Source organism: Salvelinus alpinus, chromosome 5 (genome assembly GCF_045679555.1).
Source record: "Salvelinus alpinus chromosome 5, SLU_Salpinus.1, whole genome shotgun sequence".
Taxonomy (NCBI): Eukaryota; Metazoa; Chordata; class Actinopteri; order Salmoniformes; family Salmonidae; genus Salvelinus; species Salvelinus alpinus.
The window spans coordinates 80,918,872-80,934,741 of record NC_092090.1 but is presented as its reverse complement, the minus strand read 5'-3'; the positions used below and the strand labels follow the sequence as shown (position 1 = coordinate 80,934,741).

The 15,870-nt window shown below is 42.2% G+C and overlaps 1 protein-coding gene across 1 annotated transcript in view; it reads right to left on the bottom strand.

The window, feature by feature from the left end:
- Positions 1-15,870, bottom strand: part of LOC139576965 (nuclear receptor subfamily 6 group A member 1-A-like) — a 131,043-nt gene that overhangs the window by 101,190 nt on the left and 13,983 nt on the right. Inside the window, exon 2 of the mRNA XM_071403627.1 lies at positions 2,729-2,776. Coding sequence (XP_071259728.1) covers positions 2,729-2,776 — 48 coding nt within the window. The remainder of the gene's footprint in view (positions 1-2,728; positions 2,777-15,870) is intronic.

The window sequence follows — 15,870 nt, the reverse complement described above, 5'->3', positions numbered from 1 at the left end:
AAAATGTACAGATGCACACAAACAATGACTACATCTCATCTGCCCAGACCCGCATGCTCACAACCCCTATATGTCGCAAATAACTATATGTCGCAAATAAAATCCTTGGGTAGCAAGACTTGGGAAGATGTAAAACTTTCCTTTTTATTTTATGAATTTTATTTGTTCATATAAAGTCTGTTATGACTGAGTATACTTTTTTAAAGAAAGTCTTCGGTGGGGTAATTGGTATTACCAAAAATAAATACAAAACTTTAGCAGCCGTGCTATTCTAAAGAGGTAAGATTTATGGGAAGATCATTCAATTGAATTAGATGAATAAGTAATGGAATCATCTTTATATATCTGTTGTTTGTTGTCACTTATTAACCATCCTAAGTATTTCATATTTTTTGTGGTCCAGTTAAAGGATTGCTATGAGTTATTATTTTTATTTTTCCTATTGACATAAAAAAAAAATATCCACGTAAATGTTACAGTTGAAGTCGGAAGTTTACGTACACTTAGGTTGGAGTCATTAAAACTAGTTCTTCAACCACTCCACAAATGTCTTGTTAACAAACTATAGTTTTGGCAAGTTGGATAGGACATCTACTTTGTGCATGACACAAGTAATTTTGTCCAACAATTGTTTACAGACAGATTATTTCACTTAGAATTCACTGTATCACAATTCCAGTGGGTCAGAAGTTGACATACACTAAGTTGACTGTGCCTTTAAACAGCTTGGAAAATTTCAGAAAAGGATGTCATGGCTTTAAAAGCTTCTGATAGGCTAATTGACATAATTTGAGTCAATTGGAGGTGTACCTGTGGATGTATTTCAAGGCATACCTTCAAACTCAGTGCCTCTTTGCTTGACATCATGGGAAAATCAAAAGAAATCAGCCAAGACCTCAGAAAAGAAATTGTAGACCTCCACAAGTCTAGTTCATCCTTGGGAGCAATTTCCAAATGCCTGAAGGTACCACATTCATCTGTACAAACAATAATACGCAAGTATAAACGCCATGGGACCACGGAGCTATCATACCGCTCAGGAAGGAGACGTGTTCTGTCTCCAAGAGATGAACGTACTTTGGTGCGAAAAGTGCAAATCAATCCCAGAACAACAGCAAAGGACCTTGTGAAGATTCTGGAGGAAACAGATACAAAAGTATCTATATCCACAGTAAAATGAGTCCTATATCGACATAACCTGAAAGGCTGCTCAGCAAGGAAGAAGCCACTGCTCCAAAACCGCCATAAAAAAGCCAGACTACGATTTGCAACTGCACATGGGGACAAAGATCATACTTTTTGGAGAAATGTCCTCTGGTCTGATGAAACAAAAATTTAACTGTTTGGCCATAATGACCATCGTTATGTTTGGAGGAAAAAGGGGAAGGCTTGCAAGCCGAAGAACACCATCCCAACCGTGAAGCACAGGAGTGGCAGCATCATGTTGTGGGGGTGCTTTGCTGCAGGAGGGACTGGTGCACTTCACAAAATAGATGGCACCATGAGAAAGGAAAATTCTGTGGATATATTGAAGCAACATCTCAAGACATCAGTCAGGAAGTTAAAGCTTGGTTGCAAATGGGTCTTCCAAATGGACAATGACACCAAGCATACTTTCAAAGTTGTGGCAAAATGGCTTAAGGACAACAAAGTCAAGGTATTGGAGTGGCCATCACAAAGCCCTGACCTCAATCCTATAGAACATTTGTGGGCAGAACTGAAAAAGCGTGTGCGAGTAAGGAGGCCTACAAACCTGACTCAGTTACACCAGCTCTGTCAGGAGGAATAGGCAAAAATTCACCCAACTTATTGTGGGAAGCTTGTGGAAGGCTACCCGAAACGTTTGATCCAAGTTAAACAATGTAAAGGCAATGCTACCAAAAACTAATTGAGTGTATGTAAACTTCTGACCCACTGGGAATGGGATAAAATAAATAAAAGCTGAAATAAATCATTCTCTCTGCTATTATTCTGACATTTTACATTCTTAAAATAAAGTGGTGATCCTAACTGACCTAAGACAGGGAATTTTTACTAGGATTAAATGTCAGGAATTGTGAAAAACAGAGTTTAAATGTATTTGGCTAAGGTGTATGTAAACTCCCGACTTCAACTGTAGGTCTAGTACAGTGTTGTCTTGTTAAATCCACGTATCCTAAACTATGGGTTACATTTAACACAATATTGACATTGATTAATGTTTATTCAGAAACTGGGGGAATAGTGGCATCCTGGCTAGGTAACTCCTTACACCACGTGTCAAACTCATTCCATGAAGGGCCGAGTGTCTGTGGGTTTTCGCTCCTCTCTTGTACGTCATTGATTAATTAAGGTCACTAATTAGTAAGGAACTCCCTTCACCTGGTTGTCTCTGTCTTAATTGAAAGAAAAAAACAAAACCCTGCATACACTTGGCCCCCCATGGAACGAGTTTGACACCCCTGCCCTACACCGAGGACCAGTACATGTATTATTCTATCTCACCACTAGAGAGCGTCATTGAGACAATTTTACTGCCATCCCAACGTATTGCTGCTGGGTGAATGTTACAAACCTGACATTAGATTATGTGTGTAATTAATATCACCACTCACAATAAACTCCAAACTAAAATCTTCAACTGAAAATTTACGGAAGAACAGGAAAATACATGAATGACTTTATCACTAATAATAGTGGTTAGACGTGTATTTGTCCTATCATGATGTTAAAATACAAGTAAACTCACCTATGACATCATTCTGTTCAACTTCCAAGGGATGGTCACCATAGAAGCCTGAAAAACAAAAGAGACGTGAAGACAGAAGGACAATCAGATATCACTAGATACACTATGCATACAAAAGTATGTGGACACCCCTTCAAATTAGTGGATTTCGCTATTTCAGCCACACCCGTTGCTGACAGGTGTATAAAATCGAGCACACAGTCATGCAATCTCCATAGACAAACATTGGCAGTAGAATGGCCTTACTGAAGAGCTCAGTGACTTTCAACATGGCACCGTCATAGGATAAAACCTTTCCAACAAGTCAGTTTGTCAAATTTCTGCCCTGCTGGAGCTGCCCTAGTCAACTGGAAACGTCTAGGAGCAACAATGGCTCAGCGGTGAAGTGGTAGGCCACACAAGCTCACAGAACGGGACCGCAGAGCGCTGAAGCGGTAGTGTGTAAAAATCGTCTGTCCTCGGTTGCAACACTCACTACCGAGTTCCAAACGGCCACTGGAAGCAACGTCAGCACAAGAACTGTTCGTCGGGAGTTTCATGAAATGGGTTTCCATGGCCGAGCAGCGGCACACAAGCCTACGATCACCATGCGCAATGCTAAGCGTTGGCTGGAGTGGTGTAAAAGACGCCGCCATTGGACTCTGGAGAATTGGAAACGCGTTCTCTGGAGTGATGAATTACGATTCACCATCTGGCAGTCTGACGGACAAATCTGGGTTTGGCGGATGGCAGGAGAACGCTACCTGCCGAATGCATAGTGCCAACTGTAAAGTTTGGTGGGAGAGGACTAATAGTCTGGGGCTGTTTTTCATGGTTCTGGCTAGGCCCCTTAGTTCCAGTGAAGGGAAATCTTAACGTTACAGCATACAATTACATTCTAGACGATTCTGTGCTTCCAACTTTGTGGCAACAATTTGGGGAAGGCCCTTTTCTGTTTCAGCATGACAATGCCCACGTGCACAAAGCGAGCTCCATACAGAAATTGTTTGTTGAGATCGGTGTGGAAGAACTGGCCTGCACAGAGCCCTGACCTCAAACCCATCAAACACCGTTGGGATAAATTACAGGCTGACCACACCACTCACGTCGCGTGCGTGAGCATTGCAAAATACATTTTGAAATCTATGTTATTCAATTATTGCACCCACACTGCTCGCGCGCGTCAACGAGCGTCTGCGTTGCCAAGGGCTAAAATAGAAATCAGTTCTATTTCTGATGCAGATCGCGCTGCAAGTCCTGCCTCTCCCATCTCCTCATTGGTTTATAGAAGCAGGTACCCACGTGCAATCTCCTCATTGGTTATACCCACGTGGGTGACTGAAAGACGAATGAGGTTAGTGGCAGTAATGCACCTAATTTATGAAAGTTGCCAATCGCAATATAAAGTCAAGAGAAGAAAAAGCCTGGAAGGAAGAGAGATGACTCTAAACAATTCGGTTGACCGTTTTATGTGTGGATTAATTGGCGGATTAGAGGACCTTGTGCATTTCAGGTAAAATAACAACTCAATGTTTATATCCCAGGACAAATTAGCTAGCAACATCAAGCTAGCTAAATAGGACAAATCAGCTAGCAAGTGCAAGCTAACTCGCTAAATTGGCATAAATGTTTAATGCTTTTCGACCTGTCCTCAAATTAATATAATTGGTTCAGAGTTTGTTTTGATATTTTAACCTGCGTGTCGTGATCGCGTTTGGTATGGGGGGACAAAATAAATTCATGCACGATGGCGCACGCGTGCAGCCGGTTTGGGTTCCATGTTAGAACGCCAACTGCGAGCCAGGACTAATCGCCCAACATCAGTGCCCGACCTCACTAACGCTCTTGAGGCTGAATGGAAAGCAAGTCCCCGCAGCAATGTTCCAACATCTAGTGGAAAGCCTTCCCAGAAGAGTGGAGGCTGTTATAGCAGCAAACTCCATATTACTGCCCATGATTTTGGGATGAGATGTTCGACGAGCAGGTGTACACATACTTTAGGTTATGTGTTGTAGCTCTTGCTGTAGCCACTAATTGCTCATGTGGACTATGAAGTGAGACCATTTCTGTGCCTAGTCCATCGGTGCCATACCATCTATGCTGTGCACTGGGTCTAGACCAAAGGGCCAGGGTTCTGGTCTAGAAGCACGGTTTCAACAGTTTTGCTTCGCACCTCTCTGATTCAGAGGGGTGGGGTTAAATGTGGAAGACACATTTCAGTTGAATGTATTTAGTTGTGCAACTGACTAGGTATCCCCTTTCCCTTTAACTGACGCCCGGCACAGAGAGACAATTTCCATAGACGGCCACATAGAGAAGTCAGATTAGTACATTCCTAATAAGACACTTATTTGTGCACAAAACATCCATAGAATTATTCAAATAAATGTCACGGAAGCCGATTTCTTTTTTTACATCACTCAGAGCCAAAGATATACACATTTTATATTCCTCCAATGCCTGCCATATTTTTGGATTACGCGATGACGTCGTTGCTGCTCGCGCTGCTCCCTGTGTGCACTGAGCATTAGTGTGCATGTGATGTTGGTCCATATAAACCGAATGCAACCCGAATATAGACAGTCCATGATCGGCGTAAGCGAACATGAGTAGATTTCCTTGGAAATAACGGTCAGACATCTTGGACAGTATCCAGTTATTTTTATACCTCAGAGGTCTAGACCAATGACTGACAATGAGATGGGGCCGTCATTCTTCCCTGGTCTAGACGCCAGTCCACTTCTCACTTACACACTCAATGACAAGCCATCATTCAAACACAACACAGTAGCGCCCTGTCAGTATACTATATAAACCCCCACCACCACCATTATAGTACACCCCCACCCCGCTCGTGTCAGCACACCACCCTGCTATCAACAGCTGTAGACCCCTGACCCGACACACGCTAGCCGCCCCCTGTACCCTCGACTGAACACACTGGCATATGGTGTCCCTCGAGCAAACACACTGCACCAGCACAGACACAGGCAGACACACATACCCAGCTCAGACTCACAGACACAGTCACATATGCCAGGCTCAGACACACACACACACACACACACACACACACACACACACACACACACACACACACACACACACACACACACACACACACACACACACACACACACACACACACACACACACACACACACACACACACACACACACACACACACCAACACACAGCACTGAATTGCAGTAATTACAAGCACATTATAAGTATAACCCAAAACATGGTTGGCACAAACAAGAATTAACTCATTCAAACTCATTCTCACTCCATACATTGTCAACAGTTATTATAATAAATCATATTAATAATAAATATGAATACTAAATTGCATTTTGTAGAGCGCTTTTCTTTTACATACATAAATCACAAAGCTCTTTACATTGTGAGCAACCATTAAAAGAAAAAATCTTCAATAAACAGTGCTAAAAACATAATATAAGAAAAAGATTGGCTAAAACTTCAATGACAAATTCTGAAACACTTGTGTTTTAGCTAAGAATGGGACAGTCCCAGAGAATAGAAAAGAATGGAGCTCCAGTGTGTGGTCCCTTCGCTAATCCTCCTGTCACCCGACTGACCACTATAGCCTGGGGCTGTGAGGGCTTCAGCAGCAGCCTATACTATGCAGCTTGAGCCTCCGCCGCTGCAGCCCATTGTGTGTTGACAAAGAAGGGCTGCATCTTTAACCTCTAAAAACTCTGCAACCTTGGCACAATCAGCACACAATCATAATAACATACTGGCTCTTAAGCGTTCTCTTCCCTCCACAGGGATAAGAGGCATGCTCAACAGAGCTCTCAAACCTGTCATCGAAATACTGTAAAAGTCTTTCAGTATTTCTTTAGGAACCTCATCTCCGAAATAACTCATAAGAACAGCATGCTGTAGTCCAGAGGGTGTACCTGTGCATATTACCTTGACCAAGTCAATTTATGATTCCTACTGTTGTAGTTTCTACATTATAATAACCATGTCCTCCTATAGAGAGAGAGAACTACTTATTCCACAAATCTTTCACCTTTTGCTCTAGTATTCCTGTGAGTTCAGGGATTAAAGGATCCCCTCCAGGGCATGTTTTGTCTACCACCATCAGTGCACATACTGATTAGCTGCTCAGCTCTGGCAACCAGCTCTATGACTCCAGCAGGGCCAATCCTAAAGTTAATCACATTAACCAAGCTACAGGCTACAGGCTGGGGAACACAAGCTAACCCACGGCTTCAGCTCTAACCCTGCAGTCCCCATTAATGGAAACACAGTACAACCTATTGAACAACCTCTTGGTACTGTACTCAACTCAAAAACAACGACAATTGGGAATATGTGTAATACAAACATTTTGGGTCTCAACATACTGTAAATCAAATTCAAAACAGGTTTGAGAGACCTACATTCCTTTTCAACAGGAGCCATATGGTGAGGGTAAGTGTGTGAGGCCATGGTGGTGCAGAGGTAATATGATCATGTACAACAGAGTGTAACAGTAAGTGTCATGCAGCAAGGGAAGGATGCATAGAGAGAGGGAAGGAGGGAAGGAAGTGAAAGAGTGATTGACTGATCATGTCAGTTGCATAATGAGGGAGGTAGGCCTAGATTTGATGAAGCGGATTCAGTCATGAACACATTATTTAAAACCACTTACAAATTGTTTGCTGCGTTCATGTATTCCCCTAACCCATTCATAGACTAACTTTAATCCCTATTGACGATAGTATCTTCTGGTCGGGAGAGTTTAGTTAAGAGCCCTGACGCTCGGTCTAAACGTTAACATGCATTTCCTGTGGAACGGTTTTGGAAACATAAGGAACATATCTTTCATATCAGCAAGAAATCATTTTCAAAAAACAAAAGGTTCAATTACAACACACCTTTATAGGCTTTAGTTAGTGTTCCCACTGGGCCATATCTTCATGTTACATTGCTAGCGTGCTCCGAACACCTGTGTGTAAGCATATCTGGTGTAGATCGTCAACTGGAGGCACACAGCTTGTGAATCTGTGCAAAACCGCTACAGTAAGTGTATATTTTTATGGAGCCAACCCTGGGTGAAGCTAACTGCTGAAAACCCTAAATACAGAGAAGGGTTTTCGAGTGCTGGTTTTCCCCATATGCAGTTATTTGTCATTCATTTCTCCACAACGTATACAGTATATTGTTGTTCTTAACCTATTTTGCCAGGATCTGGGCCTTTTTACTGTGCACAAGGTTAAGCATGCATCAAGGAAATGTTTGGTCAAGTTATTGATGCATTTCGGTTTCATTCAATTCAGTAATTTACCCGTTTGCAATCCTCCAAGTGGATGCGATGTTCAGGTGGACATGAACACTTGCTGTTTATAGTAATGATTTCTTTGTTTGTAATTAGCGTGTCTCGGAGCTCCATGTCACCGTGTGTCTGTCATGTCTGTGTGTAACTGATCACCGACAACGACGAGACAGCCTATAGGGAGGAAGTAAGAGACCTGGCCGGGTGGTGCCAGAATAACAACCTATCCCTCAACGTAACCAAGACTAAGGAGATGATTATGGACTACAGGAAAAGGAGGACCGAGCACTCCCCCATTCTCATCGAAGGGGCTGTAGTGGAGCAGGTTGAGAGCTTCAAGTTCCTTGGTGTCCACATCACCAACAAACTAGAATGGTCTAAACACACCAAGCCAGTCGTGAAGAGGGCACGACAAAGCCTATTCCCCCTCAGGAAACTAAAAAGATTTGGCATGGGTCCTCAGATCCTCAAAAGGTTCTACAGCTGCAACATCGAGAGCATCCTGACTGGTTGCATCACTGCCTGGTACGGAAATTGCTCGGCCTCCGACCGCAAGGCACTACAGAGGGTAGTGCGTACGGCCCAGTACATCACTGGGGATAAGCTGCCTGCCATCCAGGACCTCTACACCAGGCGGTGTCAGAGGAAGACCCTAAAAATTGTCAAAGACCCCTGCCACCCCAGTCATAGACTGTTCTCTCTACTACCGCATGGCAAGCGGTACCGGAGTGCCAAGTCTACGACAAAAAAGTTTCTCAACAGTTTTTACCCCCAAGCCATAAGACTCCTGAACAGGTAATCAAATGGCTACCCGGACTATTTGCATTGTGTGCCCCCCCCTCTTTTACGCTACTGCTACTCTCTGTTTATCATATATGCATAGTCACTTTAACCATATCTACATGTACATACATCAATCAGCCCGACTAACCGGTGCCTGTTTATAGCCTCGCTACTGGTTATAGCCTCGCTACTGTTTATAGCCTCGCTACTGTTATAGCCTCGCTACTGTTATAGCCTCGCTACTGTTATAGCCTCGCTACTGTTTATAGCCTCGCTACTGTTATAGCCTCGCTACTGTTTATAGCCTCGCTACTGTTTATAGCCTCGCTACTGTTTATAGCCTCGCTACTGTTATAGCCTCGCTACTGTTATAGCCTCGCTACTGTTGATAGACTCGCTACCGTTATAGCCTCGCTACTGTTTATAGCCTCGCTACTGTTATAGCCTCGCTACTGTTATAGCCTCGCTACTGTTTATAGCCTCGCTACTGTTTATAGCCTCGCTACTGTTTATAGCCTCGCTACTGTTATAGCCTCGCTACTGTTATAGCCTCGCTACTGTTTATAGCCTCGCTACTGTTTATAGCCTCGCTACTGTTTATAGCCTCGCTACTGTTATTTTTCACTGTCTTTTTTTACTGTTTTTATTTCTTTACTTACTATTGTTCACCTAATACCTTTTTTACACTGTTGGTTAGAGCCTGGAAGTAAGCATTTCACTGTAATACCTGTTGTGTTCGGCGCAGGTGACGAATAAACTTTGATTTGATTTAATTTAACGGCTCCATGCACACACTCCATTTAGCATTATGTTTTGCCACCTATTGGGCTGCAATATTATTAGGAAATGTAGCCTACATTCATTCATTAAAAATGTTCCCGCTTTGAATTTAAGCTAGTAATATTTCAGATGTCCATTTAAACTGAATTTGTAAATTTGGTTATTGACCAAGGAAGATGAATGTTTGTTTTTTAATGAAGAGGACAGTTTTGGGAATAAGAGAGCACGGTTAATGGTATGGTCCATAGGAACGGCCATTTGTATAAAGGTATCTGTTTTTCTTGTTAGCCTCACTCTGTGGGGAGGCTGTCACTGGCCTAGTATACATGCTATAGTAACTATAGCATGTTAAGTTATACCAGGCTAGTGACAGCCTCCCCACAGCTCACATTCCTGAGCTAGAACAGAAGTGAGCCTTACATGAAAAACAGATACCTTCTACTAAAATTAGACTTAAATTCTACCAAGAATTACAATTGGTACAATTGGTAGAAGTCGAATTTGGTAGAATAATTTTTTGGTTTAAATGATGTAGTACAATTTAACCTAATTTCTGTTCAAATATGTTTTATTGAACACACACAAGAATGGTGTATAGGTATAAAAGACAGGTATACAATTCTTATCTAAACATAAAAGAGCAAACAGAAACAAAAGACCCAGAGTTCTGGGTACAAAACAAATATTACAAAACAAGACATACAGAACAAGGACAGGTAGAAAGAAAGAGGGTAGATGTCACCCCCCACTTATTCCCCCCCTTTATCCCTCCCCCACTTCTTCCCCCCCTTTATCCCTTCCCCTTATTCCCCTCCTGACTGCTCGGGTGGCGGTGCCAGCACATGTTGCCCAAAGGTGGATTAAAATATTACAATTGAGAGTGCATTAAAAAGTACAAATTTACAGCGCCGAATGGTCCAAGTAAGAGAGGAAAGGCTGCCAGATTTGATCAAATGTTGATAATTTATTGTTCAGTATATATCTAATTCTTTCTAAGTGTACAGTGTTTGCCAATTCGCTGAGCCATAATTTGGTAGTGGGCGCTTCCCTCCTTTTCCAAAACAACAAGATTAGTTTTTTTGCCGAAATGAGACTGTAAGAGATGAGTTGTTTTTGAGGGTTGGTTAATCCGTTTAGGGAATCAGACACTCCCAGGATTATCAGAAGCGGGTCTGGGTCAATTGAAGTCTCCAGAACTTCAGAGAGGATCCTAAAAATTCCACACCAATAACCATACAACCTAGAGCATAGGGCAAAGCAGTGGAGTAGTGTACCCTGTGCAGCCTGACATTTATCACACATAGGGGATGTATCAGGAAATATCCTATGCAGTTTGGTTTTGGAATAGTGTAATCTGTGTAATACCTTGAATTGTATGAGACGATGTCTGGAGTTAATGGAGCAGGTGTGGATATACTCCAAGCTATCTTCCCAGTCTGCCACCGAAATGTCAGTCCCTAGTTCTTCCTCCCATTTTTCCTTAATGGCATCTGTAGAAGGTGTGCTAACAGATTGAAAAGCATCATATAAACGAGATATCAGTTTGTCTGAGGTGGGGGATGTTTTTATGCATCCGTCAAACATGGAAGGCTTAGCGTTCCCAAATGTTGGGAGGTGTTTTTTAACATAGTCTCTGATTTGTAGGTATCTGAAAAAGTTTCCCTCAGCAACTCAAAGGAAGCAAAGGTCCCTTCTATATATAAATCCCCTATGGTACTTATCCCCAGCTCTCCCCATTGCTCAAAGGTGTTATCAAGGTTAGAGGGGGCAAAGGAGGGGTTCCTGGCAACAGGGAGCATGAATGACATTGGTCTAAGCTCAAAGTGAGTTTTAATTTGCTTCCAGATTCGGACTGTGCTATGTATAATAGGATTGTTACGATAAAGTGACCTCTCCAGATTGACAGGCGACAAAATCACAGCACCAATAGAGAAGGGGTGACACTCCTCCCGCTCCATACTAAGCCAGCTGGGTGACGGACGTGCGTCATCCAGCAAAAACGTAACAGCGCGGAGGTTAGCGGCCCAGTAATAAAATATAACATTTGGGAGAGACAATCCTCCTTCCATTTTGGATTTGCAGAGGTGTTTTTTACCTATCCTGTGTGTTTTATAATCCCAGATGAAAGGATTGATAATTGAGTCCAGTTGTTTATGAAAGGATTTAGGTATGAATACTGGGATGTTCTGGTATAGGTAGAGCAGTTGTGGGAGGAAGACCATTTTAATGGCATTAATTCTTCCGAGCAGAGAAATTGGGAGAGTTCTCCAAAATGGTATGTTTGTCTTGAGTTTTTGCATCAGAGAGGGGAAATTCTCTTTAAATAGTAAGGAGTATTGTTTGGTAACTACGATTCCTAGATAGGTAAATTTTTCTGAAGATAACTTAAGTGGAAGATGTTCTAGCCAGGAGGTGTTTTGTAACCGTATGGGCATTAATTCACTCTTGTTCCAATTTATTCTGTATCCCGAGAAGGTACCAAACAAATTAATCACATCAAGAATAGCTGGAATACTAGCTTGGGGTTCTGTTACATAGAGGAGAATGTCATCTGCGTATAGGGAAATCTTATTTAGAGTATCTTTAGTATTATAGCCGTGTATTGCTGCATGAGATCTAATCGCCTGAGCGAGAGGTTCAATGATTAGGGCGAAGAGCATAGGCGACAGCGCACAACCCTGCCTTGTCCCTCTGTAAAGGTTAAATCGGGGCGACAATGATTGGTTAGTGAGTATTCTCGCACAGGGGTTCCTATATAAAAGCTGGATCCAATTTATGAACCCATCTCCAATATTACATTTCTGTAGGACTTTGAATAGATAGGACCACTCAACTTGGTCAAAAGCCTTCTCGGCATCAAGAGATATAACGGCAAGGTCCACGTTGGGTAACCTCTGAGAATACATAATGTTGAAGAGGCGCCTGAGATTGAAGAATGAGTTTCTGTTCGGGATAAAGCCGGTCTGGTCCGAATGGACCAATTTGCCAATTAAAGTGCTAAGCCTGTTAGCCAGAGTTTTTGCTAAAATCTTGTGGTCTGTATTAAGGAGGGATATTGGTCTGTATGACCCTACCTCTTCCGGATCTTTACCCTTCTTATGTATAACTGTAATGAATGCTTCATCCAAAGTAGATGGGAGAGCTCCATCCTCCTTGGCCTGAACCAACATTTTGTGCAGGTAGGGAGAGAGCATGTTGCTGAATGTTTTATAGAATTCACCAGGGTATCCATCTGGGCCCGGGGTCTTGCCACTCTTTAGAGATTGAATTGTTTCTCGAATTTCTTCAAGAGATATTTCCTTATTCAGGAAGTTAGAATCTTCCTGGTTCAGGGCAGGAAGATTACAGTCCTCCAAAAAGTTTTGCATAATTAAGGGGTTAGGATCCGCTTTAGATGTATATAAAGTCTCATAAAACTGACGGAATCTATCATTGATGTCTTTGGGGGAAGAGAGTAATTCCCCAGATGCAGATTTAACTTTGTGAATCATTCGGTCACTCATTTTTTCGAAGTTGTCTGGCGAGTAATTTGTGTGGTTTGTCACCAAACTCAAAATATTTTTGCTTGGCATAGAGAAAAGATTTAGCAATTTTAGCTGAGAGAATCTGATTATATTCAAATTTTAAAGAGGTAATTTTTTTTATGTTTCTCCATAGATGGATGTCTAGCATTCTCCCTATCCAGTAAGTGAATTTGTCCCTCCAGTTCTACCAATTTTCCCCTGTTTTGCCTACTCCTGGCAGTCTGATAGGAGATGATACAGCCTCTCAAATAAGCCTTCAGTGTTTCCCACAATAATGCTGGGGAAGTCTCTGTGTTGTCGTTGGTATCAAAGAAAAATGTAATTTGGTCTTTAAGATGTTCACAGAATGTTGGTTCTGTGAGGAGCTGAGGATTCAACCTCCAGACCCTCTCGTTTGGTACGATGTCACCCAATCTCAGGGAGAAGGTGAGTGGACTGTGGTCCGAGATTATAATATCATGATACCTCACATTACAGGTATAGGGGAGTAGTTTAGCATCAACCAAAAAGTAGTCAATTCGAGTATAAACATTGTGAACATGAGAGTAAAAGGAGTATTCCCTACTCGTAGGGTTAGTGATCCTCCATATATCAAATAAGTTAGAATTCTTTATGTAGGTATTCAAGAATTCACTTGAATAGGAGGTGGGGGTTCGCCGGGTAGAGGATCTGTCCAAATATTGGTATAGCACACAGTTAAGGTCCCCTCCAATGACCAGGTTAGTATGGAAGATATCTGGAATCAGGGCAAGGACTCTTTTGAAAAAAGAGGGGTTATCAATGTTTGGCCCATAGATATTTAGTAGAGTTACAGAAGTAGAGTGGATCTCTCCTATTACGATCACATAACGACCCTCTTTATCCACAATAGTGGTTTTATGTAGAAAGGGAATTCCTTTCCGTACCAGAATCGCTGTGCCTCTCATTTTGGCAGAGAAGTTAGAGTGATACACTTGCCCCACCCACCTACATTTAAGTCTGCTATGAGAATAATTTTTCAGATGGGTTTCTTGCAAAAATATAATATCAGACGAGAGTGCTTTCAAGTGGGCTAGGACCTTGCCTCTCTTAATTGGTTCGTTTAAACCCTTGACATTCCAGGAAGTGAATGTGAGCCCCGCCCCCCTCTCATTTGTAGTTCCTATGGTGGCCTGCATAACATGTAACTCAATAAAAAGGTAAGAAAGCGCACCAAACCATCACGATCAGCATATGTAGCACCTACACCCGAGCAGTATCCAACCAGCCCCTCCCCCCCTGCAAGCACCTTTACTTCCCACCCTGTTCCTCTACTTTCCCCACCATTTACCCCCCCGATCAACCCACCTTTAACAAGCATACACAAATAGGAGAGAAAATTTTTGAAAAATAAAAATAATAAACACATTGTCTGGCCGATGCCAAAAAAGCACAGCGCGACCTCGAACAAGAGGTAAAACAAAAATAAAATCCCAACTATACGTTCACCTCTCACTATCCTAGAACTTCTACTAACATATGAACTGAGAAGGCTCCTGCGAATAAAGTGTTCAATTAGCATCTAATAAACCTAAACAAGTTGCAACTTAAGCGTCATCTTGGGTCAATCCCTGAGATAAGCAAGATATAGCATCACAAGATTATATTGCTAAGCAATGCCGGTCTAAACATGAACCATCAGCAACCGACATAGACAGCAGTACATTTACATATTGTGGGTTAGGAGATCGGAAACAAGGATTTTTCTAAATTAAACGTACCCCCCAGTCAGAAAATAAATAAATAAAAAGATTTTATATATATATATATATACACACACATATACATACACACACATATATATACAGTGGGGAGAACAAGTATTTGATACACTGCCGATTTTGCAGGTTTTCCTACTTACAAAGCATGTAGAGGTCTGTAATTTTTATCATAGGTACACTTAAACTGTGAGAGACGGAATCTAAAACAAAAATCCTGAATATCACATTGTATGATTTTTAAGTAATTAATTAGCATTTTATTGCATGACATAAGTATTTGATCACCTACCAACCAGTAAGAATTCCGGCTCTCACAGACCTGTTAGTTTTTCTTTAAGACGCCCTCCTGTTCTCCACTCATTACCTGTATTAACTGCACCTGTTTGAACTTGTTACCTGTATAAAAGACACCTGTCCACACACTCAATCAAACAGACTCCAACCTCTCCACAATGGCCAAGACCAGAGAGCTGTGTAAGGACATCAGGGATAAAATTGTAGACCTGCACAAGGCTGGGATGTGCTACAGGACAATAGGCAAGCAGCTTGGTGAGAAGGCAACAACTGTTGGCACAATTATTAGAAAATGGAAGAAGTTCAAGATGACGGTCAATCACCCTCGGTCTGGGGCTCCATGCAAGATCTCACCTCGTGGGGCATCAATGATCATGAGGAAGGTGAGGGATCAGCCCAGAACTACATGGCAGGACCTGGTCAATGACCTGAAGAGAGCTGGGACCACAGTCTCAAAGAAAACCATTAGTAACACACTACGCCGTCATGGATTAAAATCCTGCAGCGCACATAAGGTCCCCCTGCTCAAGCCAGCGCATGTCCAGGCCCGTCTGAAGTTTGCCAATGACCATCTGGATGATCCAGAGGAGGAATGGGAGAAGGTCATGTGGTCTGATGAGACAAAAATAGAGCTTTTTGGTCTAAACTCCACTCGCCGTGTTTGGAGGAAGAAGAAGGATGAGTACAACCCCAAGAACACCATCCCAACCGTGAAGCACGGAGGTGGAAACATCATTCTTTGGGGATGCTTT